The sequence below is a fragment of the Varanus komodoensis genome, unplaced genomic scaffold (genome assembly GCF_004798865.1).
Source record: "Varanus komodoensis strain SLA01 unplaced genomic scaffold, ASM479886v1 scaffold38, whole genome shotgun sequence".
Taxonomy (NCBI): Eukaryota; Metazoa; Chordata; class Lepidosauria; order Squamata; family Varanidae; genus Varanus; species Varanus komodoensis.
In genome coordinates, this window is record NW_025335909.1 from 7,409,513 (window position 1) to 7,424,924 (window position 15,412).

General features: G+C 42.2%; 1 protein-coding gene across 3 annotated transcripts in view; it reads left to right on the forward strand.

The window, feature by feature from the left end:
- Positions 1 to 15,412, forward strand: part of SETD1B (SET domain containing 1B, histone lysine methyltransferase) — a 46,416-nt gene that overhangs the window by 15,201 nt on the left and 15,803 nt on the right. For all 3 annotated transcript variants that reach the window (XM_044440921.1, XM_044440922.1, XM_044440924.1), the window contains exons 7-8: positions 12,195 to 12,956; positions 14,020 to 14,193. In XM_044440921.1, coding sequence (XP_044296856.1) covers positions 12,195 to 12,956; positions 14,020 to 14,193 — 936 coding nt within the window. The remainder of the gene's footprint in view (positions 1 to 12,194; positions 12,957 to 14,019; positions 14,194 to 15,412) is intronic.

Below are 15,412 nucleotides of genomic sequence, written 5' to 3' on the forward strand. Positions count from 1 at the left end.
AATGAACTGGTTTTTTAAAATATCCATTTAGGGAGGTTCTTCTGCATGACAAAAATGGAAAGCCCCTTCTCTGCTGTCAAGAGTACAGACAAATTGTGTGGAAGAACCAATATGTCTTTGTTATGGTCACTAAGCTTAGAAAAACAGATGTGCAAGAATGTGCAAAGGGATTAGTATTATATCTGTTGATCTAAGATCTGGTGGTATATTGTCATGTACGATATTACTAATTTTCCCTCATTAATTCACCCCAGATCTGTCAGCACTATAACTGTTTTCTGCTGCAGTTGCCTTTGACAGGCTTTGTTCAGCGCAGGTTTCCCCTGTTTTACTGGTTAAACAAAATTCCCCTGTTTTTCAGTATTAACATAGTATGTTGAATTCCATATCACCTTTTCTAATCTCTTTTTCAAAGACATGCTAATACATTTGCAGAGTTATAGTCTCATTGGACTCTTGATTCATTTACTCTTTACTCTCATTATACTCTTTATATCGCCCATGTTTATTTGCCCCAAAATATTCCTGTTAATGTGCATTACAAATGTATGGGAAAAATCTTCTATGGTAAACAGAATTGCCATGACCAATTAATTTTATGTGCATGGGGCAATGTATTTAAGAGCATTCTTCATGAAGTTGCATATATGTTAGAGGAAAGTGATAAAGCATATTGGAATTAGTTTTTTCCATTCTGCTTCTCTGCTGTCCCTTTTTGGTTCCAACTGCAAGGAATATTCCCTCTTGTTGTTTAGGGTTGTATCATTACATGGTGTTTAACAGCTCCTGCAGTTCTGCCCTCCAATTGGTTGTTTCAATTCTTTGATGATAGATTCCTGTTTCAATATAGTCTAAAAGTGTTTATTAAAACTTCACGCATGGTTTTCAAAGTGCCCTTCTCATACAAACTTAATTTTCTCGGTGGGATTTCACGTATGCACACTCGTATTAAAGATTTTACAGGACTGAAGATTTAAGCATCAGGTTGCCCACATCCATTTTGTCAGCTGAAAATACCATATATTTGTACATGGCTTTTTTAATTATACAGGCTAACTGAAGAAAAAACTGCATTGATGGGCAGATTATCGGAAATGCTTTTTCAGTTCTATGTTCCTTCTGATTATTGGTTTAAAACACAATTCTCCCTAAAATCTTTTGATCTTAATAGCTAGTATGTGCACAGAATCATAAAGTTGATTCAAAGGCTAGTTATACCAACCACTTTCCATGAGACATGATCTTTCACTAATCCCTTCATCTACCCCAATAGATGAATCAACAACAGAGAAGAGGGAAATGTGGAAAGTGGGCTTGCAGGTAGGGAATAGCATGCCAAAATAAGCACAAGAATCGGCGAGAATAGCCGAGACCTGGTCCATGAGCAGCCTGGCCAGTTTGCTGTGATGGAGGCCAGTCAGAGCCGCTCTCATGGACCTCTCCTGTGGCCTCTGTCATTGCCGCACTGATGCTCCAAGGCCACCCAGGTCAGTGAGTCTGAATCAGGCTTTCTAGACTCATGTCTGCCACTCCACTCACGACAACAGGCCCGTCTTTTTTACTGGCCGAGTGAGAGTAGTACATCATGCACGCGAGAGCATATCAGACAGAAGCAATGGTGCAATTTTTGTGTTTTAAAAAATGCCCCCCTGACCTTCACCATATTGGCTAATTTCTGACTCCACTCCCTGAACTTGAGGATGCACCTTTGGTAGCTCAGGAGTGTTTGTGCGTAGCTGAGGCCTGCTTTTCCCCGGGGATCTGGGTGGTGGTGCACACTGTAGCTACATCCCCAGCTCAGGGACTATTCTGCCCACTGCAACAAGATACAATACATTGCACACAGAACTGTGGGTGCGCATGTGTGTGTGTGTTGGAGGTAGAAAAGGCCATTGGCCTTCCATATGGAGGAAATGATCCTTGTTCTCACCGCTGTCTTGCAATGGATCTCATTGGGTGGCCTTGAGAATGACATGCTGTCAAACTAAGCCCCATGATGAGAGAAAAAACAAAAAGCGCTACATAAATTAATAAGAGAACACAGCTGTACAGAAGAAATGCAGTGCCTTTGATTTACCACTTAGCGCTTCGTCCAGGGAAGCAGCAACTTACTCATTGGGTGTTTGTTTCTTTTTATCGCTGTATTTTTAATTGTGCTTTTAGTTGAATTGTTTTTATGATTTGATCAAAATTCTGTATTTATCTTTATTTTAGTATTGTTAGCCACCTTGACAGTCACTTTTGTCAGAAAGGCAAGTTATAAACATAATAAATGTACACAATAATAAAATCCTCAGTTTCTCTGCTACCATTTAGTTTTTCCTCTTTCCCTTGGGTTTTGCTCCAGTGTCTATGACTCTCTCACTGGACTGATTCGAACTGGACATCCACTATAAGAGATAGTATGAGATTAGCTAAGTTCTTTTTAGCCTGTCATTTTACATGTTTCTGTACATCTGATTAATACTATGCCATCAGTAAAAACCTGTGCAAGACATTGTACAGTTTTTGACAATAAAATATTAGTTTTCTTTTGTGGGAGGTAAGTCTGAGTTCCAGCTTTGATTCTTTTAAGATTCAGCAGAGGAGCTTTTTCAGTTAAGGGATGTTTTACTTATGACTTGATGATATCTTGACACAGAATGACAGATTATGAAATTAACCAGTGGTTCATTGTGTAGACCAGGGCTGGTAACAGGGACCCTTTGACTCCCTTCTTACAACTTCACTGGCTAGCAGAGTATGTTTCTAGATACTGAACAAAGCTGCGGGGCATGCTGGGAGTTGTAGGCTGGGAGTTTTTTCCTGTCTCAGGAGCATAGGTTTGTGTCTTAAACTGAAGAGCAGAAAGCCAGTTGCGGTTGAAGGCAACAGTGACTCTTTCATTCGCTGCTGCAAGATTGAGGCTTTGAGGCTTTCAGAGTTTGCATATTTGCACCAATGATCTTGCTGTGTATCCTTAGAAAGTCCTGGTGCAAGTTATAGACCTGTTTTGCCTCTTAGAAAGTAATCTAAGTTGGAATCTTTGGGAGCTATGCCCCATGGTTCATTTGCTGACCGTTTCAAAGTTGGGAAGAGGATGTTTGCTTCTTGTTTCGTTTTCATAAGTTGTTTTGGTGTACTATTTTTTTTTAAATATCAGGCATATCCAAGGAGTGCAATTTCTTAGGCCCGTTTTAAGTAGCCAGCTCATTGACTTGCTGCTCTGTCATTATGAATCCAAATAAGAGAACTTTAGAGCATGAACTTAAGTACCCACTTTGGACATACATTGCACAGAATTGGCATCCAAATAAATGTGTTTAGGCATCTGGGTACTGGATTGTAGGGACTCAATTTGCAACTGGCAAAGCCACATTCTCTGATCTTGTGAACTTGATCTTTGCTAAGTGGCGGACTGCAGTAGGAGATGGGGCTAGTCCTACTATTGGTATAGCAAGGGGACTGATTTTGTGTGCCTTGGAAAGACAACAAATTATTAGTTGTTTAGTTCACTTTTAATTGTATTTTTATTGCCAAGGAGAAAATGATGCATTTCTGGGATTTTCTGTCTCAGGTAGCAGTACAAGACTTCAAAATTGTGCATGTCAGCTTGTGAGAAGGGGTGCCATTTCCTGCTTCCCCTTAGCAAAATCTCTTGAGCTGGTCCTGTAGAGTGACGTACTCTGTATAGGCTCAAAAGCATGCTTGCTTTATTGCATCACATATTCCAAGGTCGAACCTAGTAATTTGGAGTGGGTTCCAAAACTGAACTCTGTTTATATGTATTATCATCCTAGTAAGAGGAAACTGCTTTTTATGTCCAAGCAGAATGGTCTTTTCACTTGAGCACACCTGATTTAAATTTCAGCAACAGTGAATGCTGTCTTTCTTTTCCTCGCAGCAGACATACCTTTTCCTAAAAGAACCCATTTAACCATGGATGCCTCCTTCCTGAGTGTTACAGCAGGGATGGGATTGTGGAAATGCACCTTATGTTTGCCTTTTTTATTTTTTAAAGAAACCCATGGAGGAGGCTTTGTACCTCTGAATATCGTTTCCTTGGCCTTCCTGCCCTACCTATGGTAGCTCAGAGGCATCTTCTTTGGAAACTGACTACTCATCTCAGTTGGTTGTGGATCTGATTCCATAAAGCAGTTCTGGGACACTTATATTGCCTCTTTAAGAATGCCTGACCCTTTTACTGATTCCTGCTCTGTGTTTTTATGCGCAGCTCCTGGGAGTCCATGTAGCTGTCAAGGTGTCCATGAACTGTATTACCTTAGGGAATGGAGGGTGGCCAGCCGCCGAAGTGGCAGCCTTTCTCTCACGTAGCTCTCGGGGAGGGCTCAGCCGCCCCCAGGAGCATATCTCATCTCTAGCACAACAGGGGTAGGGAAGGTACTGCAGGCCCCTGTTTTAAAGCCTTTCTCTTGCTGACATTTCCAAAGCAAAACAAGGTAGTTGTTTATGAGCAAGGGCATTTTGCATTCCCTGGAAGTGCCCTCTCATGGAGAGGAGCTGCTTGCATTGCCAGTCACCTGACTTCCCCCTCCCTGCCTCCCGTTTTCTCACTTGCCCTTTTTACCAACTTCTCATAGTGGGAGGCGGTAACTAATTAGGAAACTGCACCTGAGCCGGCCACATTGTGCGGCACAAACATGCACCATCGTGGCATTTCTTTACAAGCCAGGCAGTCTAGGGAGTGAGCTGCCGTTTTCAGGGGAATCACTCTCTCCACCCCTCTGGGCCTGGAAGGATCCGCTTACATTTCCCCTCGTGAGAGTTTAATCAAGCACTGTAAATGAGACCTGATGTTGTTCAGTTTTCTTTCCTCCCAGCAAGGTGCCCTTTTATATTTAACAAGCATCTGGGATAGGATCGCAGCTGTCATGGCACCATCTGCACTGCCTTGTAGGTGTAGGGAGTGCGACAGGTGTCAAACAATGGCCTCTTGCTCAAGAGGGCCAGTCGGTTTCCTAGCACAGGTGAAAGCAGCCCTGGACAAAGGACACACTGTGTTTGGATGCTGTTCAGAGAATAAACAGCTGAGATATGATATGCCAGCAATTCTGGAGAAAGGGCTTGACCCTTTTCTGTCTGACTCCCTGCTTGTATTGGTTCCTACCACATTCTCTTGCAACAGGGGCTATGCCAAAATACGTATTTCCACATTTCATTAACAGAATAATGTAATGGACAGCATGTTGGGCTTGGATGGGGGAAACCTGGCTTCAAATCCCTGCCCACCCCTAGTGCTCACTGAATGACCTTGGGACAATAATGCTCTTTTAGGCTCTACTTATAGAGTAGGGTAGTGGTGAGATAGAATGGGAAAACTCCAACTGTGCCACCTTTTACTCCTTTGAGAAAGAGTAAGGTGCAACTGTGATCATTTCCTGATTTAGGAGCTTGGTTGCCATGTTTAGATGCATCCTTGTTGAGACGTTGCTTGTTTTCATAGGCAAGGGGCTATCAGGAATGCATCAGGAGAGCTCTTGGAGCTAATCTAAGTGGGTGCATACAACAGATGCAGGTTCCTCTCTTTCAGATCTTTCAACTTACCCATTTTTTTAAAATCTGGTTTAAAATGGATGGGTCTGAAGTCTCAGAAAAGGAGATGCTGTGGAAAGCAGGAAGGGGTCTGTTCGTTGAGTACAGCATCAGCTGTTGAACTGCCTGTAGGACAGGGTCCTTTCAGATTCATTACCACAGTTGGAACGTAAATATTGCTTCATGGTGCTTCAAAGGCAATTATGTGGAATAAGGAAAATTCCTGTATTCACCTGAGAGACAGAAGAAACTGTTTTATTTTGCGTCAGACCATTGCTGCATTTAGCTCAGTATTGTGCACATCAGCTGGCAGTGGCTGTCCAGAGTTTCAAGAGGGATTCTCCCTCAGGGTCCCCAGGCAGGACATGCCATGGACTGAGCCTTCTGCAGGCAAAGCATGTGCTTTTCCATTGCGCTGTTTCCCCTCCTTAACTATTCTGATCTTCCTCACTGAAGATGAAGATGAATCTTCCTCCTCTTTTCCCTTTTCCCATAGCATTGCTTAATATGTGAGTGTGCATTTTTAAAAATATTAAGCTTTCTGGGCCCAAGCCTCCATCCTTCTTTATACAACATCCTGTTTTTAGATGTGTAAGTAATAACAACATCAGAATGGAGCCATCAGATAATGAGGCCAAATGAGTCTCTTCCATGTATGAACTGACCCTGGGTGTTTTTGGCCGCCTCATCTCAGGCTGTCAAGAATTCAGATTCTTTCCTCTACTAGTGTTAAAATTCCATGACATTAGGCCACTGATGAATACAGTCAGCTTCCTATAATGAGCTATACATTATGTTCCGCTTCCATTTCCCCTCCAGCCTGGTCCCCATTTGTTTTGACCTGTACCATGCTCTCTGTTTTTGTTCTTTGCCACCATCCATAGTTTCTCTTCAATCTTCAACTATTTATTCATTCTTCTGAAATTTATTTCAATTAACTGTGCTTAATTGAAAACCTCCTTCTTTCGGCTGACTTTCCTTTGATTATTTTGCATATTTCCTCACTGGTGTTGCACCTCCATCTCCTCACCATTGTATTTCTCATCTATCATTTAAGATAAAAACCCGGGTTGCCAAACTCATTCATTCTTTGAATGCTGGTAAGTCACCAGCTGTGAAACTGCTGGAAGCCCATGAGGCTATTGTAACTTTTCCTCCACATACCTTCTTCAGAGGGATTGATTGGTAGCCTTTCCATCACCAGCTGTTAGCCTGGCTAGCTAGCCCTTATTTCTTTCATATCACAATGCAAAGGGCATACTTACCCATATATTTAAATATCTTTTAAAATATTTACTGTGCACTTTACCACAAGAACAAATTGCAGAAGATGCAAGGTAGTGCAACCTGCCAACATGCCGGGGTGGATTTTATCTGCATTGGATGATATAGGGAGGCACTTTGTTCACATGAAGTAGGATTGGGTAACTTGCAGCTACCCAGATGTCATTGGACTACAACTCCTATCAGCCCTAGCCAGCATGGCCAAGGGGAGGGATCAGTATCTGCAGGGCCACAACTTCCAACATGGATGAAGGCACAATGTGTTGTGTTGTGTTAAAAACATAAACAAACTTCTGCAGAGCACTGATCTTCAACTGGTACATTGTGATTTTACCACTAATACAACAAGCACCATTTTGGGGATATGACTGAGAAGAGGAAAGACCTCTAGTATAAGTAGAAAGAATAAGATACAGGATCAAAATCAAAAGTGAGGCTTCTGTTGTTGACTTCGGTTACAGTTAAGTGTTAAAGTCTGAGAAGGTAGATGACGGCTGCTCTCCAGATTAGTTATATTATGATTATTATTACATTTCTATGCCGCCCCTTGCCGAAGCCTCGGGGCGGCTTACAACACAATAAGATACATTGAAATACAATAGAACATAATAAATTACCACTAAATACAAAAATACAAAAAATACACTGAGATACAATAATATAAAATTAAAATTAACAGTATAAAATAAGTAAATAAAGAATATAGGAGGAGAAAAGAGAAGGAAGAAGAAGTTGCCCTGGCCAGATCATATATTTTAACAATTAAAATGATGTTTAAATAAAAAGGTCTTTACCTGGCGCCGAAAAACCAGTAACGACTATATATAGGCAGTGTCCACATGGTGCAAGGAGCATGTGCTCCATGGCTTCCCTACAGGGAGTCTCGTATCCATGAAGGCACTCCAGGGTTTTGTGCTTCGCTGGTGAAGGAGCCCCCTTTCCAACCTGGAAGGCAGAGGGAGTGAGCCATATTCTGCTAATGTTTGCATGAACAGAGCTCGTCTGAGTCAGTGAGTCCAGCATGCTAAGTAAAGGAATGGTTAAACTAAGCAAGTGAATTTAATTCAGCTTAATCCACAACCCACTATTTTATTTTATTTTATTTTATTTTTCAAATGGGTTTTTACTCTGCTTTTACTGTTGTTTGTTTTAATGTTCTGAGTAGAGTTTTCCTTTTTTATCTGTATTTGTTACTGCTAGCTACCTTGACCATTCTTTTGGCACAAAGAAGGGGATATAAGAGAAAAAATGGCACCATTTCCATTTCCAAGTTGGTGTGTCACCTCTGTTGGTCTGCTCCTAGAGACTAATAGATTCAGGCAGAATCTTGAATGCTTGAGGGAGGGTGTTGTAGCTTCTGCATCTGTCAAAACCTTGGTTTAACCTTGGAATGGAGAAATGACTTGGGTGGTTGACACACTCACCAAAAAGCACAATCTTCTATTGTGTAGAGCTCAATTCTTAGGTTTCTGAAGGGCATACAGTAATTAAGCACTTAGATAAATGACTGGGGCACTTCTGGAGGAAATCTGGATGAATACATCCAAAAGTAAGAGCTTGTCTTTTCTGCTGTGTTATAGTGATGGCAGCAAAAATGTTGGTCTTTGCCACTGCAGTGTCAAAGCCGTGTTGTCAAACAATACTGTTTTGAACTATAACTGGCCTGCTACGTTCTGACCCCTAGAGTGAGAAGGTGTTCGCCATTCCCTGCTGCGGTCAGTTTGCAAAATACTGTTTGATAAAGCCACTTGTATCCATTCTGGCTTGGACAGTATGTTGAAAGGAAGGCTTTGGGGTGATGATTCAGGCAGCTACTGGTTTGGTTTTGATGGATGAATTTCATCTTTTTCAACCTGAGGATATAGAGAAGGTGCTTGGAAAAGTTAGCTTGCTGGTTTGCTTGCTTGTTGCTTCTTTGTCCTCTCTGATTAATAGAAGTTGCCAGAGCCAAACTGGTCACCTGGGGTGGGGGTGGGGGTGGTGCTAGTTGCTTCTTCGGGCAGGACCCTACTTCTTTTCAGGAAAAGAACTGTCAGTGGATTGTACTACTTTACGTGATGATCAGTCAGTTACAGAGCAATGTCCTAGATGCTGCAGTAGTGACTCAAATCCAGGCTTGAAAGATGTGGATTATTTGGATCCTTTCCAGTCAATATTCAGGCTGGGTTTGGGGACAGAAACAGCTGTGGTAGTCTTGGTTGCACGGGCACCGACAGTTTTTCCAGGGAAGGAGGGCAAAGCTTCATAACAATTTGTAATTCTTGCACATAGTGTGCATTGGTGCAACAAACCTGTACGTTTTCCTTGTGTGTGCCCTTTGTTGCTTAGTATCACGCTCCGTGCCATTTAGAAGCCTACACAGAGTAGTACTATGCAGCAATCATGCAGAAGAATGTCATATTCAAGAAGCATCATGAACCACAACAAACCTTCGGACAGGGAGGGAAGGCGGCTGGAGTGCCACCAGGATGCATCTTATCCTGGCAGCGCCTGTGTCCTCCTTCCCTGGAGTGCCCTCTTCACTTGTTCTACAGAATCATTCTCATGACCTTGGAGAAGCAGCCAGCACAGATCCTTTCTCATCAGGTCCAAGCTGAGGGAAGGGGGATCTGAGTGCAGGTCCCCAGCGATGGCCTTAGAGCTCAGAATCTGAATGCTCTGAATTACACTGTCCAGGGGACCATAGGATTGCTCTGATCAAGAGAAATAGCCACTCATTCTGACTTTTGATTGATTTCACTGCAGCTACAATCAATATCTGTCTGTCTGTCTGTCTGCATTTCCCAAAAACACCAACCCCGTGGAATTGCAATATACAACTCTAAGATATGCCCTTCTGCAACATGGGAATAACTGCTGGGCTGCTTTGCAGAACTGGTATAACCCACACATGCTCTGCTATAGCCCTGCCTCCTGCACTGTTGGTATTATAATGATGGATCTTAACTGCAAAATCATAAAGGTATTATTAATGTTTATAAACACAGAAAAAAATATTAGTGAGACGTGAGTTAGGAAAATCACAAACTTTGTCCTTGCTGTCACTTTTTTTTGGGTGTGGGTGATATGCTTCTGTCCAAACTCTACTGCAGGAAATACCTCAATTTCCAACTGTCTCTCATGGAAACTACCCCAGAAAGCCTTAGCACATCTAAAAGTGTCAACACACTTTGATAATGGGCATGTTATTGCTGTGGTTCCATTTGCTGGCTAAAAACATAAGAGGTCAGTTTCTTACAAAGTGAATAGGTAGAATATTGGTTGCAGATTTTGCCTGATGTCTTGGGTTCTTCTAGGGCTAGAAGGTTGTGCTTTGTTTTTTTTATGAAAGCTGGGAATCTGATGATGATGGCCCATCTGAAGGGGCTCAGTTGCAGCTAGTGCAAAAAGCGGAAGCCAGATTGTTTTTTGGCTTCTGATCCAAGATATCTGAAGGACCACATATGACTGTCCTTGTAATTAAGATCTATTGGAGAGTCTTTTCTAGAGATCCTAGTACCAAAATAGCCTAGATTGGTGGGACCATGGAACAATACTTCCCCGCTTCCATTTGTGGAATTCTTTCCCTGGTCCCTTCTCTGTTTACTTTTAGGCACGTTGTTAAAATGTTTTTATTCCATATGTCTTTTGCATGATTTTACATGCATTAGCTAGCTTCAAAAGACAGATTTTTCTCTTGACCTTAATTTTGCTGTTTGTGATATTTTAAAAACTTTGAATAGTAAGTCATTTTGGAAGCCTTGTCTGATCTGGAAAGCAACTCTGAAATATGCTTATAAATAAATAAACTATTGTGCTTGACAGTCAAAGCAATAGTTTTGCCTGCAAAACACAATAAAGGTAGGTTATGGCTTTCTCTGTTTCTGTAAAGAGGAAAACCAAGTCTGAGAGAGAATGCCTGCATCTCAAATTCATCCTGTAGCTTTGGATGGAAGGAGCACAGATTTGGCCCTTCTCTGTCCAAGACAAAGATCCTGTTGCTGGCTTTCTGTGATGCCTTTCTTTTATCAGATTTATGTTTTCCTGCATTCTACAACTACTAGGTTATTCTTACACATAATGACGCCTTAAAGGTTATGGGGGAACACAGTGGCATTTTCTGTTCTGACTGCATATTTATAAATGTAAAATATTTACACCAGGAAAGGTTTTTGTGATACATGCTGATCATTAAGCTATTCTTATTTAGCCACAGGTTGTAATGGAGCACCCAGGTGCTCAAGCTTCCCGAAGAGCCCCAGAATTCATAGTGAAGCTAGGTGCAAGCTTGTTTCCCATCCTCATTCACCATCGGTTCCTTCGGTTTATTTAAATGGCAAAAGTGTGCATTCCGGCAGGGAATATGTGCATGCTTTCATCTTTTGAAAGCGCACTTTCTCCCTGTTGACTGAAGTGTGGAAGTTTGCATTTTAACAATATGCTTTTTTCAATGCAAGTTTAGGAATCGACAAATATTTTCAGAGAATGTGCACTCCTGTTTGCATTCAGGGGTGTTTGTATGATTTTTCCAAGCTGAAATGAAATTCTTGAGTATCCCTGGGCACATGCTTACAGAAAAAGATACTGCAGTCTGTAAATTTCACTCTTTGGAGACAGGTGCCCTCTGGTGGTAGAAAATTTTTCAGAAGAGACTTGATTAAAGCCAGAATAGAGGGGCTTCTTGCCTACAGAGGAGAGCCCAAATATTCAGTATTACAGCCTTCCCCAATCTGGTGCATTCCAGATGTGTTAGATTACATGCTGCGTGGGGATTCTAGGAGTTGTAGTCCAACACATCTGAAAGGCACCAAACTGGTGAAGAGTGTAATATTAGGTAGCCATCATGAACAGTTTTGCGGTAAAGTATTTCAGATTCCAGGTTATGGAATATGTTCCCCAGTGAGGTTTGCCTGGCGCCAAGCCTATGCATTTTTCGGCACCAGGTTAAAACCTTTTTATTTAATCGCTATTTTAAATATTAGTATTTTTACCATTTACAGTCGCTTTTATTTATTTGGTTTTGATTGAATTTATTTGTTTCAGGTTTTGATAATTTTATTGTATTGTTCAATCAATTGTTTTATGGTTTTGCTTTTAATCATGTAAGCTGTCCTGAGACGCGATAGTGAAGGACGGCATACAAATGTTTCAAATAAATAAATAAATAAACAAGCAAATGTTCTTTCTTTTTCCAGGTGCCTATAACATTATTCAACAGCCCTGCTGCCTTGAGTAACTTTGTATATGCCTCATATTGAACTGCTTTTGTACAAAAACCTTCCTTTGACTGTCCCAAATTTAAGAATGCTGTTTCTGTTCTTGATTCCCAATTGACTGGGGGAGGTGCACCAAGAGAATGATAATCTAGTCTAAACAGAACCTTTCTCTCTTCCTCACAGTGTCATCAGTCCTCTGGAGAAGACATGGAGATATCTGATGACGAAATGAACCAATCTCCGAGCTCAGAATGTGCCAAAACCATTGTGGTGAATACCTCCATTGGCAATTCCGCTGTGATGGCTCCCTCGATCCCCATGCCTCCACCTGGTTTTCCTCCTCTGCCTCCGCCGCCTCCGCCACAGCCAGTCTTTCCGATGCCTCCCCCACTTCCTCCCCCACCTCCACCCACTCACCCAGCTGTCACTGTCCCACCTCCACCCCTCCCTGCCCCTCCTGGAGTCCCTCCCCCTCATATCTTGCCTCCGCTCCCTCCCTTCCATCCTGGGATGTTTCCTGTCATGCAGATGGACATGATCAGTGTCCTGGGTAACCAGTGGGGTGGCATGTCCATGTCTTTTCAAATGCAAACTCAGATGTTGAGCCGCCTGATGCAAGGACAGAACACCTACCAGTACCCCCCTTTCATGGGCACCCGGATGCAGTTTGTGAACCTTCCTCCCTATCGGCACTTCTCAATGGGAGCAGCTATCAACCGTGGGCAGCCATGGCCCCCCTTGCCCAAGTTCGATCCCTCTGTCCCCCCTCCGGGCTATGAGCCCAAGAAGGAAGATCCACACAAGGCCACCGTGGATGGTGTTCTTTTGGTGATTGTGAAGGAACTCAAAGCAATAATGAAAAGAGATTTGAACCGGAAGATGGTGGAGGTGGTGGCCTTCAGGGCTTTTGATGACTGGTGGGACAAGAAAGAACGTCTAGCAAAGGTAGGAAAAGAGCACTTTTCCCTTCAATGGCTTCTGAGCAGGAATGGCTTTACACTGGCAGGTGTCACTTATGACGCCTACTTGTTTGTACTTCCTAGGTATTCTATTTGGTGCTTCCCCAGCTTATGCTCTGTTCCTCTGTTAGTTTCATAAGTTACTATTTCAAGCTATCCAGAGCTTGAGATGTGTAAAACAGTCATGTGATTACCAAGCACATGGCTGCAGTAACAACTTCATTTATTTATGTATTTATTAGATTTAGCACACTGGTCATAGAAATAGAGACAAGGTAGGACTCATCCCCCAGTGTAAATGTATAAGATCAGAGGTTTGATCCCTGGTATCTCCTGTTTTTAAAAGAGTATAGAGCTGGGAAAGTTTTCTAATTGACACCCATTTTGGATTGGACACAGTTGTGGGACTAGGGGAGCCAACATCATGACCCAGTGTGACCCAGCTCTGTTTATAGCTCTTGGTGTGTAATTTCCATGTATCTTGATGTAGTTTAGAAGAGGTCTGTGTTTGTCATTAAGGCTGAGTATCAGAAGTGGCTCTTGGCTGGTGACTTCTTGTAAAGTCTTACTGAAGTTTGGTCTTACTGAAGTCCTAGCTCTGCTGAGACTTCTTGTAAAGATTAGGCTATGGTCTTTATTAGAAAGACAGCATGCTTTATGCAACTCCAAAACATCCTGCCAAATTAAGGTTGCTTTCTGCTAGTCCAGCGAAGATCTTGAAGATCATTATTATTAATTTCATTTTTATATTGCTTCACAGCTGAAGCTCTCTGGGTGGTTCATCCATCAAGATCACTAAGCAAAGAAATAAGTACACTCCACTGGTTGTTTTGACAGGCATTGTTGCTTACTTTTCTGTCTAGCATTGAGCTTGTCCACTGGAAATTAAGCATGAATAGTTGCTCTTGATGCATTTGAACAATTTATGCTGGCAACATGCCTGTTCGGAGAAATGGAGATTGTTAGGAACAGATTATGTTCTTTTGTCCAAACATCCAGTTCTAGCTGTATGCACCAGTCTGATTTCTTCTCTTTAATCTTCTTAACAGGCGTCACTTACACCAGTAAAATCTGGAGAAAATAAAGATGATGAGAAGCCGAAACCAAAGGACCGCATCACATCTTGTCTTCTGGAGAACTGGAACAAAGGCGAAGGGCTGGGTTATGAGGGCATTGGCTTGGGCATTGGGTTACGCGGGGCCATCCGGTTACCATCTTTCAAGGTAAGCACATCTTTCAGCATCCTCTGCATTCCTATAGTACTCTAAAGAATGTTATCAAAATACAAGAATTTTGACCAAGTACTTTAATGTCTCTGCTGCCCTAGAAACTACTTTTAGCTCTACAAACTATAAAAAAAAACGAATGAATGACCCAATATTGGCTCTTCATACCACTGAAGCAGTTATTGACTGATCTCCTTCAGTGAATAAGAATGTAGCAGAATGAATGGTTGCTTCTTGCCCTTCTGAAAGGACAGTGGAGGAATCAAAAGATGGACAACATGAATGCAGGCAAACATGTGAAATGGTTGGAAAGTTACACAGAAGCATTTAAAATTTGTTGAGCTTGACAACATTCGTGTTTTCAGAGTTAACAGATGCAGAAAAAAAGTTCATAGAATCGTACAATACTATAAATGGAATGGGCCAATAAGGTCATTGGGTTGAACCCTTTGCTTAGTGCAGGACACCATGTCCCTAATAGCTGCCTTTTGAATGCCTGCAGTGTGGGAGAGCCCACAGTCTCCTGAGGCCGTTGGTTCCATTGTGTGTTGCTCTAACCATCAGGAGTTTTTCCTGATGTTCAGCTGGACTCTGGCTTCCTATAACTTGGAACTCTTGTTCCATATCTTGCACTCTGGGATGATTAGGAAATGATCCTGGCCCAGCTCTGTGTGACCTTTCAAATTTCCACCCATCTTGGACTGCTTTCTCCCATTGGAGCTACTTGCCATGGGATCTTATTTGCTAAGGGGTCCTGATTTTATTAAAATTGGGCTTCCTAAAATCCAGAGTACATGTTTGGCTATATTTGGCTTTTGCATCCTTTAGAATCAAACAGGTAAGTATGATATGGTTGCTTCCTCCAGAGTTGTTGTTACAGCCACTTTTTCCACACCATCCCTGAGATTAGAATCAAGTCCAGGATAGCCAGTTCTCTAATTCCTTCATCCACTTTCTGTAGGAAGAAGTTATCAGCAACATGGAGTTATCAGGAATTTGACAGAGGGGCCATGTTTGGCAGAACTGGCCTCTCAAAGGGTATCAGGGAAATGGGAGTCCCCCATTACTATTATGTCGTGCCTCCTTGAAACCTTGGCACTTGACTTTTCTCCTGGACTAGGAGGCTAGTAGTAGACTTTGACTGCTATTTACCTTTTGTCCTTTGCTCCGTTTAAATTTTAAGCCAGATGCGCTCAGCGTGGTTACCAGGCTCCTC